Genomic DNA, 17,269 nt, shown 5'->3' with positions numbered 1-17,269 from the left:
AAGAGATCTCTCCAGCCTACCAGCCAGCCAGCCAGCCAACGAGCCAACATTGGATCAAAGCTAATCTCGTGTATTTCAGGGCCTGTGACGCGGCGCGTGCAAACATTCAATACTAAAGCGGGTGTTACAAAGGGTCAACACTCAACCAAATCTTTTGCAGTTGGGTATGTAGACAAAAAAAAAAAAAGGTCTTTCTTCTCTCTCTCTCTCTCTATATCCACTCCTGCCACTCATGTCGACTTTGGATTCGCTCATCATTCGATGTGCCAAGCAAATATACCACAATCTCAAATTAACCAGCCGTATTCAGATACTGAATAATGCAACACCAGCTACCACTTTACCTGAGGAAGTTGTTAAAATGCAGCAAATGATTGTAATTGCAGATAGAGCGACGTTGGAGAGAATCGTCAGGTCGTTCTTGCAGGACACAAGGCCAAACAAGACCATTCAGGACTTTATGGCTCTCATGAATCAAGAGCTACAAAGGCTTGGTAAGTTGACATTTTGACGTGTGTGTGTGTGTGTGTGTGTGTGTGTGTGTGTGTGTGTGTGTGTGTGTGTGTGTGTGTGCTCTCATGTGAATCACGCCTTGTATTTTAATATCATCCGCCTTCATTTGCTTAGTTGGTGAGGACGATGATTTTGATATTGAATTTGACGATGACTTTGACGACGACATTTACCTTGGCATGTGCAGTGAAGCAATGGACACTGTGCCTGACTGCAAAAAGAGAGCAAGATCGACTGATGACACTGCAGCATTACACAAACGACTTAAAATACCAACACCTGTTACTACACCAAAAGCCATCAGCTTGGAGCCAGAGTCCATTGATCTGACTGCCTCACCAAAAGCAATCAATGCGAAGCCTAAACTTATTGATATAACTGCAACAACATCAGGCCCTTCACGACATACCACGAAAAGCATGCCTACTGCACTGACAGCAGAGTCTTGCTTTACCAATGACACGGCCAGAGGTGATACACACAACATCATCTGCAACCCTCAGAGCACAGCAAAGCTCTTGAACGGCGTGCCTTGGGTGATTCTGTTTGAAATCGCTCGTTTTGTGCAAGCATTTCAAGTGGAATGGACCCAGATACCATTTGACGCCTTTCAATCGTTTCTCAATGTAGGTTACAATGAACCTGCGCAACTATACGACACCATGATCAAGTGGAATCAGGAGACGCGGTTGGGGATTAAGATCAACGGCTCTGCCTATACCGTCATGGACAGATGCCACGAGAATGTGTGGGTCTATTTCAAGCCGCTGCAAAAGTCCACCACAGCGTCAGCAACACCGTTGACACCACTTCCTTCTGCTTTGGATGCAAACTTTGAATTGCACACCAAGGATCAAAATGCTCGCATAAAGAACCGCATGGTTCACTACAGCGGGCTCATCACATGGAAGAAATCAGATCTGCCTCCCACCATCTCACTGCGAGCACCCAAAGTGGAGGCTTCCAACAGATTCTTTCGCAAATTTGGTCAAGACAGATTTCTAGAGCTCAAGCTAGGCAAGAACACACATGTCGCTATTCTCAAGCAACACAAAGCGTTCTTTCTGAAGCCGTTTCTGCTGATGCATCGAGTGTTTCGATTTCTGTTTGTCAAGGATGACACCGTCATTCTGTTTGCAACCGAAGGCGTGGATTTGGAGCCCATCAGTATTCAGCAGGTCATTGAGTGGCATATGCCTATAGCAGAGAATTGGGACATGTCCATGAGCAAATACGCGAGCCGCATGTCGCTTGGTTACAGTAGCAGTATTCCAACATTGGAGTTCAAGCCTGAGGAAATCATCTACATTGACGATGTCTATGGATTCACCGGCTCTAACAGCAATGAAAGCAACTGTATGACCGATGGCTGCGGCATCATTTCCTGTTCTGCTATGAAAAAAATCATGGGCTGTCAAGCAACAGATGAACTGCCTTGCGCTATTCAGGGCCGTATTGCAGGTGCCAAGGGTGTGTGGATCATTGAGCCTGATTTGGATTTTACGACGGGTGATTATATCAAGATTCGCAAAAGTCAGGACAAGTTCAAGACAGGCTTGCCACAGGGCGATCTTACGCTGGATCCTCATCACTACACATTTGATCTGGTCAAGAACTCAATTCTGGTTTATCCGTCCAACTTGAACACGCAGTTCATTCAATGCCTTTCTCATGGCGGCGTGGCTCATTCCGTCTTTATCATCATCCTCAAAGAGTACATTCATCAACTGGCAGCAATTGTTACGGAAAATCAGAGTGTCAAGCTGCTGAGAGATTGGGTAGCCAAGTGCGGAAAGATCATGATGGGTCGATGGGAGGCTGAGACAAGCAGTGAAAAGGGCCTCTGGAAGGATTTAGTCAATGGCGGCGCAGGTGGTATAGACGATGAAAACGACAGCGGATTCTTTACGCTGGACTCGCCTGACGATGTGCACTCGACAGAAGGCGACCCACACGATAGCTCAACAGGAGAGGAAAAGGGTCTTGGCAAACTGCAATTGGACAACAAGGAGAACCACTTTGCAAGACTCAACAAATACTCTGGCTTCCCTGCCAGTCTACACGAGTCCATTGTGCGATTGCTGGATGCCGGATTTGATTTGTCCAACGCATATGTAGCTACTCGAGTCACTATGGTGTTTCGTCAAATTATGCAAGCCATCACGACCAAATACAAGATTGAGGTGCCTCAGTCATGCACTGTCACTTGTGTTCCTGATCCAACAGGCACATTGGAACCTGGCGAGATTTTCCTGCAGCTGTCAAACAGACGAGTCGACGAGAAAACTGGTATTCGTGCTGGTCAGATACTCGGTGATGTGATCGTTACTCGTAATCCGTGTGCCCTAGCTAGCGACGTACAAAAAGTAAAAGCAGTGGACTGCACTGCACTGAGAATGTACTCTGATCTGGCCATCTTTTCCATCAAGGGAGAGACTTCATTGGCTAGTCAACTGAGTGGTGGTGATTATGATGGTGATATTGTAGGTTGCTGCAAAATAAGCATGTTGCACATGTATTGATTTCCCTCCAAACTAGGTATTCTGTTGCTGGGATGAACGTATCGTGGAGCCCTTCATGTCGAAGCCCGTACCTCCTCCATGCAAACGAGCGGAGGAAGCATTTGAAAAGGACAAGAGCACGGTGGGTAAGGAAGTGGGGTCTCATAAAGACACTGAAAAAGTCATTCAAAGCAACTTTCTCTCTGTTGCTATTCCTGATGGCACGCTGGGTGTTTATGAAAACTGGAGAACCGTGCTAGCTGAGAGTTCCTCTCTGGACCATCCTGATGTGGTGTACCTGGGTCACATGTGTTCCAAGCTGGTGGATGCTACTAAACAAGGCCTTAGTCTCAAAGCAACTGCAAAGAAGCGAGATCGAGCCAATTTCTCCGAGATTCCTCATCCACCCTGGTTCATGGACAAGAAAAACAAGCAGCGTGGATCTACGTTTCGAAGCTACAAAGAGGCCAACAATGTGTATACGCTGGAAGGTGCTCCCTGTACAACGACCATGGACTACTTGTACGATACACTGCTAAAAGAAACCACAGCATTCACCAAATACTCTCGCAGTATGTTTTGTGATGACGATGTCCCCTTGAAAGATTCTCATCTTATTGCGCCATGGCTCAAGGCCAACGAACTAGCCACGCAGCTCAACGATGAAGCACTTATGGCTGATTTGAAGCTGATAGCACAAGCCGTAGAGAACAACAAAAAAGAGTACAATGAACAATGCACAAAACTAGATTTGCAAAAGCAACGTTATCTGGAGAATATTTCGAATCCAGCGAGATACGTGGATGAAAAGTACATTGAAGAGTTCCAGAGTCAATTCAACAGCCATTTCGAACTGGAAGAGTACTTTGCAAAGGATTTCATGGAGAATCCACCTACACAGAGTCTGAAATCAAACATCATGACATTCGACGTGCAGGTCAATGGTGGAAGACAGCTGCAGAGTATCAAAGCAAGTTACGCATACAAGATATCCATCAGTGCCAACAAGTATGCCAAATACTGCTATTTGGTCGCATTTGATCATCTGAGACGTATCAAGGCAGATGCTGTGGCGAAACAATACAATGAAAATGGTATTGCAGAAAGTCTATCGACTTCGGCTTACAAGTGCATGACGATTGATCGAAAATGGATAAAGAAGATGAAGGAGTCAAATTACACTGAAAGTGCTGACCGAGTTAGATTGTCTACCGATTTTATAGCTAAAAAATAAACGTAGCAGTTTATAAATGATATACAATCAGTGGATAGGTTGGTGGTGTGTGTGTGTGTGTGTGTGTGTGTGTGTGTGTGTGTATTGGACAGGGAAGCACCCAAGGTATGTGGACAACAAGAAATAAGGGGAGGGGGGACATCCACCATTCAAATACGCATACGGGCCGCGTAATCACTGCACAAAGATAGGGAGGGATTTTTCATTTTCATTTTGTTTATAGGTAAGGCTCTTGCGAACCTTCAAAAAATTGCTACCGCGCTCCGAAAAGCACTGTAGACGGGTATTGGTTGTAGTTTTCAACCAGCAATAAACCAGAATCAGTATGAACCTCACTTTCGTGGTTTTGCCCGAGCACAAGAATGCGGAACAAGAGAGGGCCATGGGTAGATGTCCCTTTTATACTTTTTTTTTCGAGGTTTTCGTGTTGATCTACTGTCACAAAGGACTGTTGAAATGTGACCTTTGTCATACGGATAACACAGAGGTACAGAGACGGATACTGGGCCATCATGGCCATCTTTCACGGTGCTCGAGAGTATCATCGTTCCTTCATATAGCAAGGCATCTACACCTTGCATGGAAAGCTATCATTGGACCAACAAGAAGCAGGCGATGCTTGTATTTAATGGATTACACATTGGTCGCATGTGATTTCATTTGGAGTTTTATTCGATATCATAAACCAGCATCATCATTGCACAGAATGGCTGCTGCTGCTGCTGGTAGATTCCTTTCCATATTGCACAGACAGAGGACGGCCATGTATCACATAGCCATTTGTGCATTGCAGAGCCACTGAGGCTTCTGATTTATCCTTGAAACCTACAAATGCTTGACCTCGTAGTCTACCTTTTGTCATCAGATTGACATTGACATCTTTTGAAAAGTTCGAATACAAATCAATCAACTCTTGCTGTGTTGCTTGTTTATCGAGGTTTTTGATGTATAGTTTCGAGCTTGGTGTGCCTTCCTCGTAATTTTTGAATGCAGGTAGATCCAGCAATTCTGAGATGGGCTTACATTGTTTGCGTAATGCCTGTTGTTCGGCAGTGAGCCCAATGCTGATCTTGATCTTCTTGTTGGGCGCATGCGTTGTCGATGATGTTGATGGGAATGATTGTTTCCGTAGCGCTAATTTCTGTTTCTCAGCAGCCATGCGAAGTAATCTCGCTTGCTTGACTTTCTCTTCTGTTATGTCTTGGTCTTTTTCTTCTTGTTCATCATCCTCTAACTCTGACTCGTCACTGGCCAAGGACTGATCATGCTTTCGCTTCAAGAATGAAGGTATACCATCTTTTTCTGCAGGGCCAAATGGTGGCGGCATATTGTACTTGTTCATGAGATGCAGTACTTGGGTATAAAATCGAGGCACAGTGGCAATGGCATGTGTGATGTTGGTCAGAATGTCTGGAGTGGGATCTGGGTAGTAGTATCTAAGTTGTGGATTGGATGGATACATGAGACCGTGTGTAGCAGACACTGGTTCTGCAGCTTGCTCTTGCTGTCCTATTGTCATATTCAGGGGCAGCATAGAGGTGTGCTGTCTATTTGGATCTGGCTTCGCGTATTCTACAGTTACTTGCTTGTAATGCAATCCAAAATTGATCTTTGCTAGCAACTCAAATGCTTTCTCGGCCAGGCTTCGGTTGGGAAAGTCTAGAAACACAAAGCCAATCTTGAATGCATGTCAGAAGGTACGCTTGATTGAGTGAATCGGCGTGGGTTTACCATAGCTTGACTTTGCATAAATCGAACGTCAATTGGGTTGTAAGGTTTGAAGTATCTTTCTCGCAACTCGGGTGATGTGGTGATGAAATCAGGCAGATGCTTGACAATGAGCGTTGTGATGGTACCCTATACAAGATCGTTAGCGTCTACTGAAGCATCACTATACAACAGCACACTACATTGTTCATTCTGCCTATGTTTAAACGAGCAAGAAAGAGAGAAAGAGATATGTTCCAATAGTCACAGTGCATGCGAGATATAAAAAGATTTTCAATGGTTGATCAATGCTTTTTCTCTTCCATTGTGTATTATTCTATTTATTTGCCTTATTTATAAAATGAAATTGAACGAAGATACAGTGCTTGCAAGTATACGGCTCGAGAAAAACAAGCGTGAAATGTTGACATGTCAATTTAGAGTGGCGAGAAGGTGGCTCTTGTGCCTTACAGACCAGAACATGTACCCAAGTATCACGAATGGATGAAGTCACCTTTCCTTCAAGAAATGACCGCGTCTGAACCATTAACATTGGAGGAAGAATACGAGATGCAGGAATCATGGCATCAAGACGAAGAGAGTCAGTATGATTTGCCTCGAATACAACATTTGGGGGGGGGGGCTAACCTTCCTTTTAGAGCTGACATTCATCATCACTAGCCTACCGAATGATGACAGCAGGTCATTAAAAGATATACCAGAAACAGAAATCAAAGATAACACAGGTATGGATACGGTGCGCTTGATGAGCTTTTAGCATGTGATTGAGTCTAATTCCTTTTAGTCATGATTGGAGATGTAAATATCTTTTTCAATGACCAAGACCAGGATCCAACATTTGGCGAGATTGAGGTCATGATTGCTGAGCCAGACTACAGAAGAACCGGTCGAGGAAGAGAAGCATTAAAGATCATTATGGGCTATGGTAGATACTATGACAGATGGATGATGATTTCATACACTATTAACACGCTCTACAGCATTGCAAGTGATAGGACTCAAGACATTCCATGCCAAGATCTCTTTAAAGAACGATCCCAGCATTAATTTATTCAAATCAAAGTTTGGTTACTATGAGATTGCAGTGTCCACCGTTTTTCAAGAAATTACATTAGAATGGACACTTTTGGGTTCTTCATCCACAGTCAAAGTAGACGAGTATGGCAACGAGATAGAGGCTTATGGATCAAAAGCAACGCCAGAACAACACAGCACGGTGTTGTCTGTGCACAAGGACTTGATAGATTACTGGAACAACAATGTCAAGACGGGCCATTATGCTTAAAAGAAGCAAATCCAATAAACATCTTTATTTTACCAATAGCCATGTTCCAAGAATTGTGGTTCTTGTTGCTCATGGCTACTGTAGCCAGGAATCTCCATTTGACTCAACCACCATTCAGGCGACACATGTATTTTGTCAAAGGATATCACAGCGGGAGCTTCATCCTGCAGCGATAAACTATCCAGTTTGTTCTTGTGTTGATCGTAATCTGACTTGAACTGATCGACTAGTGCTGACATGTCTTGTATATGTGTAGTGAGGTTGTACTGAACTCTGAACCCTGTTCCCATGACAGCTATGCCATATTTCTCTTGGTCGGATGACAGGAGATGCCTATCGTTCATGATAGCTGCGCCTGCTTGATTTACATGCTGTAATCTTCGATTGGTGGAGATCTGCGCAAAGTAAGCTACAATGTCCACGTTGGTCTTGATTTTATCAAACAGTACAATGGACCTTTGACTACGAGTGGCAGACTGAATGGCATCGAGACCTTCGTCGTCTATCGGTAGCAGGTTGAACTCTAGTGTGAGTGTTGACGGATTGATCTGAGAGTATTCGCTCAATAAGAGCAGTTCAGTTGCAAATGGAAATGATGGATTGGCTAGATAAGACGGATATGATTTAGCTAAAATGTCAATCTAAATGCATGTGCATTGTTAGTATCCGTATATTTTATCAATGTCGATACCTACATGAATTCTCCAGCCATCGGATTTAACATTTCGACTGATTCTTTCACTGATGACAGTCGATAATCGATAGGAATACCAGCTATTCAACCTTGCCATTGTGATGACATCGCCTGTATCCAAATGATCCATGATGCTGTAGAGTATTTCAATAGGTAGCTTTGATAGTGTGTACATTTTTATTCCAAAGAAAGAGGGAGATAAGGGAAAGAAGAAAAAATAATTTTCCACTGCCTTTTATACGTTATTTTTCAAACACCTGATTCATGCAAAAATGAGAGTGCACTGATTTCATAGGGCGATATCAACAGAAAATACGATGAGCGCATGGTGAACACTAAAATGGGGGTATTGGATGGTTTACATGTGAAATGTATGAAAATTTGCATTTATTATATATATACATATATATATATACATGCACGGACGAATTACTACGAATTTCTTGGCTCTGAAGATGGAGGAGGATGGTGCTGGTGTTGCTGCTGCGTTTGTTGCTGTTGATACAGAGGCAATATACTACCAGCGGAACTCGCATGGTGATGATGAGACGTAGTGGGTGTAGGCGGCTGTTGCATGGCATGAGGGTGATGTTGATGGTGATGGTGACGGTGGTGTGGTGCTTGTTGAGGTGGTGATTGACGCATAAAGAGGCCCTGCTGCTGCTGTGGCTGCTGTGGATGATACGGTTGTTGCTGTTCTACAGACGGTAAAATCGATCGCGACATCATCGAAGTAGTACCAGTATTTGGTGATATCCCTAATTGGGACTTATTACCTGATGGAGACATGGAATACATGCCTTGATTGCTGCCATTACCAGCGTTAGGTGCATTGGGCGTAGAAGGCTGCTGAGGGGCTTGGTGTTGCTGAACGTTGGGTGGTGTAATGGACCCACCTCTGTGTGATTGCTGCTGCTGTTGTTGCTGGTGATGCGATGACATTGGGTTTGAGTGCAATGCTGGGTGAATCGTAGGCTCATTGCTGCTATTATTATTGTTGTTGGCACTGCTGTTACTGGAATCTGCACTGTTTCGGCCTATGGGCGAGTGCTGTTGAGGGTCAAATGTAAACGACATGTCAGGCGCATTGAATCCCGGTGTGCTGGGTGAGTTTGCTGCCATGGCATAATTACTCTGAAAGGATGGATTCACATAGCCGGTCAAAGAAGTATCCAATCCCATGTTGCTCTCGTACGAATACACAAACGTGGTCGCTGGCTGCTGCAACTGAGGCTGGTGTCTGGACGAATTCATGGAAGAAGGTGGTCTCTGGCTATTCGTAGGATAGGGCGATGAAGAGTGACCCATAAGCGGCAAACTATCGTGCTGCATCGTTGTGTCAGGAGGCAGTCGATTGTCATCGTTGTACGTCAATTGCCTTCCCTTGCCCTTTCTCGCTTGCTTTCGAAGTGGCTCTCCAGCAGATTGGTCTTCTGAGAGCGTCCGAGTTCTATGTTGCGTCTTTATTAATTGCGTCTCGTGAAGCTGGCGTTGGTTGTGTATCTTGATGTAATAGATTTGCTTTGGAATCTCCACAGCAATGTAGCCTTTGGGCGCATTGTCGCCTTTGCCTGCTGTCATCGTGGTAGTGGTGCTTGATCTGGAGGAGGATCGTCTGACTTCAGGCCGTTCGTAAGCATGGCTGTAGGATGGATCCATGGCGGATGATTCGCTGGCTGCGTCGTTGTCGTTATCGTCTCTAAAGATATAAGGCGCAGGAAATGTCTGTGAGTCGATCTGAACAGTTTCGCATATAGATTGAAACAGCATGACCAGCTCCTGCTTGACAAATTGAAAGAGGTCGTCGTTTCCAGCAGTTGCCATGCACACTTTGCTCCAAAGGTCGCTCAATTGATGCGTTCTGTCGATGGAATCTCGCAGCTTGATCTTTTGACGCTCTTCAGAGAGACGATTGTAAAACCGGCGCTCGTTCCAATGTATATTAGGAAATTGATCTCGCACACGTCCTCGAATGTCTTGAGTTGTCATACGTAAACGAGCCAATTCGCAAATGAGATCGGTCACTTCTTTGGGCCACGAGCGTTCAATATCCTCAGGACGCATCAATTCATGATTGTGTTTTCCAGCTTCAGGATTGAGCGACTTTCTAAACTCCCATTTGCTTGACTCATTTTCATACAAGACGACTCTCCATCGGCAGTCGCATCGCTTGGAAGGCCTCTTTCGTTGTGGATTTGATTTCGGGTTACGCAGAGAATCAGGCAAACCTTCTCGAGAACAATAGACATAAATATTCTACAATAATGTGTGAGCACCATCATTTGAAATGCAACATGTAAATTGCAACTCTACTCGATGTGTACTAGCTTCTTGTTTCACAGTGAAGCCATATTCAGCACATAAATCTCTGCATCGTTCAATAGCAGTGGCACTTTGGTCAAAATTCATTCCAATCAGTCTCTCATAAAAGGGCTCCAACTGCGGTAGTAGCATGTCAATGACGCCTATTCAATTACATGAGAGCAAGCTTACCAAAAGAGCTTGTTCGTTCTGCTGTTGTGGAGTTAGATTTCCTCCGTGTGGTGCTGTGGAGGCTGCAGCAGACTGTAGCGACTTTTTGGTCATTTGATAACTTTAATCTATAGGGAATTGCGTGAATACAAGAGAGTTGATTGTGTAAGATGTAGCATCGACTTACCCTTTGGATAAATAACAGTGGGAAAAAATGAAAGAAAAAGAAAGAGAGAAAGAGAGAGAGAGAGTGAGAGAGAGAGAGTGATTGATCTAATATTAAATATTTCTGTCCCTGGGTCTTTTTTTTTTTTTCTACTTGGCTGGTTTGTTACTGGCGATGTTTGATAGCTGATTACCGTTATTGTCTACTCCACACTTTGTGCTTGTATAGTGTGTGTTGTAGATTGGCAGCAGCAGGTGGAATTCTACAGAGATAAAACAAAAGGGAAAAAAGAAGCCTCTGCTCTTCTTGACTCCTTCTTTTTAATGCGCTTATTATATTTCTTTTTTTTTTTCTTGTGATGCCTAGTTTTATGTATCTTTTGATTGCCTTTTGACAAAATTTATGAAACATTACCAATAGTAAGCGATTGCAATAGATCTCAATTTTGTGCGACCACTTTCACTTCAACTCTAAACTAACCCCCTGTTCCGACCTGATGGAAAGAAAACAGTGGTTGAATTGCACGGGAATCCATTGTCATTGGCAGTGTTCCTGCTTGAGATCAAATCGATTTATTTACTCGATCAATGGCTGCTGTAATGGGATGCAAGGATTTCGTAGAATAGGATTTAAAATCTTGGCTTTCATCTAGTTCGTATAGCAAGTGTCATTTTTTTTCCACCATTGGTTTGAGATATTGCAGTTTGACGAGTGAGCTACCATCTCATTTATTTTGCTCAGGTGCGTGGAAACGCAAGATACACATAAGATTGCTAATGGCATTAATCACTCGAAATGGTCTAGCAAAGCACAGGGCATGTTTGCTTGGTTAACAATGGAAAACATTGATTATCAAATGTGAGCACTGGACCCTGAATATCTCTTCTCCAGGCTGATAAGCAACTTATATCCGAGACACCAGGTCCTGATGGGTGATTAGACGGTTATTTTATAAAAACAACAATTGGATGTCCCTGCTTTACATGCTGATGATTACATTGTCTATCCTCTCAGAGAGAGAGAGAGAGAGAGAGCTATGAAAGGTCGAAAGTTTGTATTCTGTATGAAACAGCATCTGTTACTATTCATATCAAGATCTTATTGTAATGAAATGATGGAATGCCATGTGCGCACGTTGCATCAGTGGCATTGGCCTTCTTTTGCTTCCCAAGCCATCATCTCCGCTGCAAAATTTTCATCCTTCTACACGCCTTAACGATTCGCATTTCCTTCTCTTCCCTTGTTCAGCTCCTATTGACTATATCCATGATTGATCCACCCTCAGACAACCCGCTCTATTCCTTGCTAGGGTTATCTCCTTCTTCCCCTGAAATCAAACAACTGTTGTCCACTGATTTGGAACCTACAATCACAAAGCTATCCAATTACATATATCACGCATACAAACCATTAGGTATCTCATTGTGCTTTATTCCAAAGGTCGATGACTTTGTATTAGATGCCATTGACATTTACAATGGCACAACCAGAGATGGATTCTCGCCGTATACTTTGAACAACTTGCCCTGTCAATTGCACAGTACTAGCCAAGCGTATGAAATTGTCTCTCATTTAGGCGAACCAGACCGTAAAGGTGGGGGAGGTCAGAGCAGGTTGCCTTGCTGGATTGAATACAAGTTCTCAGAGAACTCAGGCATCCTGATTCAATTGCATGGATTTGAATGGGAGGACCGAGAAATGGGTTGGACAAGCTTTGTGTTATTTTGATCCCCAAGTGCTAGCGTGTATATCCCTCGATTCTATTAAAATGAAATAAAAAGCATTCTATTATAATATCTCGATTTACCCAATTTACAGATACCAATAAATGAGTTATTAATATCGTTATCAAACTTGCAGGATTTTTGTCAGTTTGTAACACATGAACATTTTTAGCTGTGCCCGGAAGAGATGCAAAAAAAACAAGCTTCCGTGGACGCCATCTTCACAAAATCCACATTTGATACATGTGGGTATAGCTTTAATATGCTTCGGTCTGTCCATCAGCTTGTTTCAATAATTGATTAGGCTTCTATACATGATAGGTTCTTTGTTGAAATATTGCGTTCAAGGGGCGTTAGGTACTAAACGTCTGATCTGACGAAAGTCTAATGAGGACCTCAATTCTGTATCCTGAAATTTCATTATCAATGGATTGAGCATTAATTAATTGTGCAGCTTCATTCATAAAGGGTAGCAATATTTATCGCACTTTGATAAAGTGGCTCAAGCCAAACGACTTTATTTCGTGAATATCTATTACGTATAGCGTCATTATTGTAGATATCATCCAAGGAGCACACTCGCAGTGATATTTCTACATTTCTCATTTGTATCCACATTTAGCCAAGCAAATTGGAAAAATTAAACTCATTACTTAGAACGATGTGCTTCAAAGGTATAAGGCAATAGACAGGCTAAGCTACGATGCCTTTCAATTCGCAATCCCTTTCGTATTAGTGCCACAAACATTGATTTTCTTCATGGGACAAGCATCGTAGGCAGCCAGCCGAAAGCAATTGAACCCCAGTTGCATCGTCTACTCAAGATTGGCCAGATTTGATAAAATTCGACTCAATCTTAGACACTTTGCACAGTTTCAACCTTACTTCGAGCCAGTCTGTAGCCCAGCTCCTTTAGAGGATTCAGTCGTCTCATTTACTCCTTTGATTGAGCAGTTTCGTCTCCTTGATGATCAACCTCTTGGTAATGTTCAGGCCTCGGCTAAGGCATTTCGTCGGGCTGTCCTTTCGTCTGTGGTCTCTCCTTTGGCATTGCGCAAAATCTCTGCGTCCAGCTGGAAATTTTTTTGGTCCCTGTCTCTTACCACTGTCCAACGTAATGTGATATACCGTCTCATTCTGGGTCGAATTCCTCACCGTCGATTTTTGCATTTTATTATGCCCAAAGTCTTTGTGTCTCCTCTCTGTCCAGTTTGTTTGTCTATGAACGATTCCCCAAGTCACCTCCTCTTTCATTGTCCTTCTAAAGAGAAAGTTTGGCAGGGAGTCATCTTCGAGTTTCTGTGGCCTACCACCTCGATTCTAGATATTAAAGAGGCTCTTCTGCAACTTGATTTCTCCAACGTTTGGTATTGCCAAATTGCTGGAATCAAGCCTTTCCGAATCCTCATCATCACCCTTGGTCAACTGTGGCTTGCCCACATGAGGTTCATCTATGACAATGTTCCTATGGACCATACAGCGATATTGGCCAGTATTCGAACCAGTGTTCGTCAGACCATTGCGGAAGATCAGTGCCATTCCCTCCTGTAATCCAAAGCCAATTATTAGATAGTTTTTTTTTATATAGTTTAGTTTAGTATATTATTCTTCATATGTTAGCTTATAGTTATCCAATTCTTTATCTAAATTGCACTCGCCTCTTCACTCTGACCTATTACTCTCAGTGTACGCGAATCAATCAATAAACAAAATTTTTAAAAAAAAATAGACACTTTGCAGGATTCGACTATATAAACCGTACAAATTCTTCTATACTCCTTAAGCTTTCTTGGAGTACTTTTCAAGGCGCATCCAATGGTATAATTTCAACAGGTGTTTTGAACAAACTCAGTGAGCAATTTTTGAAAATATCAAATGTGGTTTAGGGACAAAATGTCGACATTTTGCATACGAAGATGTCACAGAAGTGATTTCAGAGGTTGCTTTGGATCGATAGAAACATTTTGATTCAAGATATACCATAGTAAAAGTCTTCATTTTCAAGGTCAAAAATGCGATCGTTTGATTTTTGAAGGAAACCATGAGGGGCACCTCATGCTTTTTGGTCGATTTTTGTTCATGTTTTTTTGATCCCCAAAAAGTTGAGCAAAGGTGTCAGAAAGTAACTGCCAGATGAGAGCAAGTGTTTAGTCCTATTATGACAATCTAAAACGGCCTTGGACGCGAGAAAAAGCAGCTCAAATACACTCATATTTTGCTGTATTAGGGTCACTGAGGACTAAGAAATGGAAATACCTGTATTCTACTTGACGGTATATGAAGTAGCTAGGTGTATATGGATGTAGAGCATCAGATAAGAGTCAGATCCACAGATATTATAAAGGGTTTTTATGTGTAAGTAGAGGGTCAGCTTGAACGTAGTAGTATTATGATAAGATACACAAGGGCAACCGGTAGCTCGAGCTGTCGCTGTGCAGGTTGGTTCTTTACCTTCGCTACGCTTCGGTGAGAACCATACGAAGCATAAACACATATGATTAGTGATTATATATCAATCAACAATCAGGGTTCTTCTTCTAACATCTTAGCTATATTAATTTTGGGATATTAGCCAAAGGCCCGCGGCAGCGCGAGCCGTTTGAACGTAGGTTGGCTTCCACCGAAGCGAAGCGTAGCTCAGGAAACCACCCGAAGTGCTGAAAGGCTCGTATGCCATAATAAATGTTTTCATTTCCGAGGTTATAAACGCGATCGTTTGATTTTTGATGAAAACCACGAGGTATCCTTCATAGTTTTTGGTCGTTTTTTGGTCGTTTTTTTGACGATCCCAAAACAGTTGGACAAAAGTGTTAGAAAGTAACTACCAGGCGAGAGTAACTGTTTGGTGCTAATCTGGCGGTTTAAAATGGCTTCCAACACGTAAAATCACGGCTTAAATGTGTCCAAATTTGCTGTCTTTTGCTCATATCTGGTTATTTTGGGGGGGGCAATGCAAGCGCGCCATTCGTCCGTATACGGAATGTTTCAATAGATACAAACGAAGGGAATTGCAGAAGAGCTAAATCTACACCTACAAATCGTTTATGGATAGTTCTCATTAATAGCGAGAGATAAAACAGTGAACTCTTACTATAAACTGTTAGGATATGTTGTCAATACGGACTGCCTGAACATGTTTGGGGAGTTTAGACCGCCTGGTCTTCATTCTATCCACATCATATTTTTTTTTTCCAGGGCAGCCATCAACGTAAACGGGCTACTGTTGTATTTGCTCATCAAATCGGCAATCACTCAACCGCTCAAGAACTGGTGTATATAAAAGTACGTTAATGTGTTTGGTTTTGCTGGGCTCGTATCATGTTGGGTTGCTTCTCTCTTTGTATCTATTCAGATACGTGTCAATATACTACGTCTATCACGTCTATATTTATCTTAATGGCCCATTTTTGACCGTCGAAATGGAAAACATCTGAAATCTCAGTAATCACGCTTTATCTATTAGCAAAGTATTTAATCTTTTTTCATATAGATTAACTAGCCGATCTATCTCGCTACGCTAGATATTGGTGTCGCTCTGCGGGCTCTCACCAAAGACATTTCAAATCAATAATAATAAAAACCTGGTATAAAAGTACATTTTAAACAATGACTATATTAGGGATGAACCTTGATTTAGAAAACAGAACTTTGGAGGTACAGATCAATATTTTTCATGCAGCATTTACGTGTTATTATTATAAGACTTCTGGTTCACACATCCTCCGTCCGAGTCGCATTTTCTGGCGGCAGAACGGTGATATCATTCGCGGATGCTGCTCTTAAGGTGGCGACACAGAGCTGGCCATGCGTAAACACAGGGCTTTTATGAGAACTACAGCGACGTTTTTGAGAAATTGTCATTGCAAAAGACATTTATATAGGGGAAAACTCCTAATAAAACCAAATAATAAAGAATTCATGCTAATTGATTGTTCTTTCAATTACATAATCCCCATTTAATCAGCATCGCAATCACCATTGTCATCAAAAGAAAGGCATTTAGGTCAGCCAGCAGCATGCTGTAGCCAAAATTGATTCAAACTCAGATTTTTTTTTTGTTTAAGATTGGACAGATATTGTCTCTTTTCGACTTCTTTAATCTATTCAATGATATTTGACTACATAAACTGTGATAATTACCCTACGCTTCCTAATACATTCTTGGAGTACTTTTCAAGGCGCTTCTAATGATGCCAAGTAAAATGGATGTTTTGACTGAACTTACTGAATAATTCCAAAAAATACGAAATAAGGTTTTTGGCCAAAATGTCAAAATTTTGCATATAAAGACCTCATAAAAGTGGTTTCAGAAGTTGCTTCGGATCGAGAGAAACATTTTGGTTTGATATATACCATAGTAAAAGTCTTCATATTCAAGGTGAAAAATGCGATTGTTTGATTTTTGATGAAAACCATGAGGTACCCTTCATGGTTTTTGGTCGATTTTTGGCCATGTTTTTTGGGTCTTCAAAAAGTTGAGCAAAGGGGCCAGTAAGTTACTACTACTCAAGTACAATTGTTTGACGTTATTCTGGCGGCTCAGAAAGGTCTACATGTCAAGATACGAAGGCTTGAAAACCATCCAATTTGGTTGTGTTTTGCTTTATAATAGCTTTTATTTACACAGCATGAATCACATCTTTGGTAACTGCAATTTACTGGAAGGGTAGTTCCATAGCCTGTGCAATTTTTAATTTGAATAGGAGGCATATTGATTTTGGTAAAGCTATTTCATGCAAATTTTGATGCGTTATGTTGCTGGTAAGCCTATTAACAATGGAAATGAAAACCCGAATTTGCTGCTTGAATACTATGGTTTTGCACCTTCGCTTCTCTACGGTAAAGCCCTTATTGAGATTAATATTACCAAATGTTGGGTTAGATGCTTACTTGCCATGGTTTTTCACCTTCACTTCGCTAAGGTAAAACCGCCTCATAGGGCAATGTTACCA

The 17,269-nt window shown here is 42.2% G+C and overlaps 6 protein-coding genes across 6 annotated transcripts; 3 read left to right on the top strand and 3 right to left on the bottom strand.

Moving 5' to 3' along the window:
• Window positions 1–232: 232 nt before the first annotated feature.
• Window positions 233–4,248, top strand: ATC70_006738 (uncharacterized protein; the record flags this gene model as incomplete). Its single annotated transcript, XM_064826009.1, has 3 exons — window positions 233–494; window positions 628–2,996; window positions 3,052–4,248. The coding sequence occupies 3 exons, from the start codon at window positions 233–235 to the stop codon at window positions 4,246–4,248; spliced, it is 3,828 nt and encodes a 1,275-aa protein (XP_064687523.1).
• A 694-nt stretch (window positions 4,249–4,942) lies between these two features.
• ATC70_006737 (Lipase_3 domain-containing protein) lies at window positions 4,943–6,167 on the bottom strand (the record flags this gene model as incomplete). The annotated part of the gene is made up of 3 exons (XM_064826008.1): window positions 4,943–5,926; window positions 5,980–6,105; window positions 6,159–6,167. The coding sequence occupies 3 exons, from the start codon at window positions 6,165–6,167 to the stop codon at window positions 4,943–4,945; spliced, it is 1,119 nt and encodes a 372-aa protein (XP_064687522.1).
• Window positions 6,168–6,316: 149 nt separating this feature from the next.
• Window positions 6,317–7,261, top strand: ATC70_006736 (uncharacterized protein; the record flags this gene model as incomplete). Its single annotated transcript, XM_064826007.1, has 5 exons — window positions 6,317–6,343; window positions 6,397–6,556; window positions 6,615–6,701; window positions 6,761–6,901; window positions 6,957–7,261. 5 exons carry the CDS (start codon window positions 6,317–6,319, stop codon window positions 7,259–7,261), a joined length of 720 nt encoding a protein of 239 aa, XP_064687521.1.
• Window positions 7,262–7,290: 29 nt separating this feature from the next.
• Window positions 7,291–8,130, bottom strand: ATC70_006735 (uncharacterized protein; the record flags this gene model as incomplete). Its single annotated transcript, XM_064826006.1, has 2 exons — window positions 7,291–7,902; window positions 7,957–8,130. The coding sequence occupies 2 exons, from the start codon at window positions 8,128–8,130 to the stop codon at window positions 7,291–7,293; spliced, it is 786 nt and encodes a 261-aa protein (XP_064687520.1).
• Window positions 8,131–8,387: 257 nt separating this feature from the next.
• ATC70_006734 (uncharacterized protein) lies at window positions 8,388–10,541 on the bottom strand (the record flags this gene model as incomplete). Its single annotated transcript, XM_064826005.1, has 3 exons — window positions 8,388–10,211; window positions 10,269–10,394; window positions 10,449–10,541. The coding sequence occupies 3 exons, from the start codon at window positions 10,539–10,541 to the stop codon at window positions 8,388–8,390; spliced, it is 2,043 nt and encodes a 680-aa protein (XP_064687519.1).
• Window positions 10,542–11,859: 1,318 nt separating this feature from the next.
• Window positions 11,860–12,321, top strand: ATC70_006733 (uncharacterized protein; the record flags this gene model as incomplete). The annotated part of the gene is made up of 1 exon (XM_064826004.1): window positions 11,860–12,321. The coding sequence occupies one exon, from the start codon at window positions 11,860–11,862 to the stop codon at window positions 12,319–12,321; it is 462 nt and encodes a 153-aa protein (XP_064687518.1).
• Between the last annotated feature and the right edge of the window lie 4,948 nt (window positions 12,322–17,269).

This window comes from Mucor velutinosus (genome assembly GCF_035048745.1).
Source record: "Mucor velutinosus strain NIH1002 chromosome Unknown tig00001547, whole genome shotgun sequence".
Lineage (NCBI taxonomy): Eukaryota > Fungi > Mucoromycota > Mucoromycetes > Mucorales > Mucoraceae > Mucor > Mucor velutinosus.
Note: the sequence above shows the minus strand (reverse complement) of the source record. Positions and strands in the feature narration are given on the sequence as shown.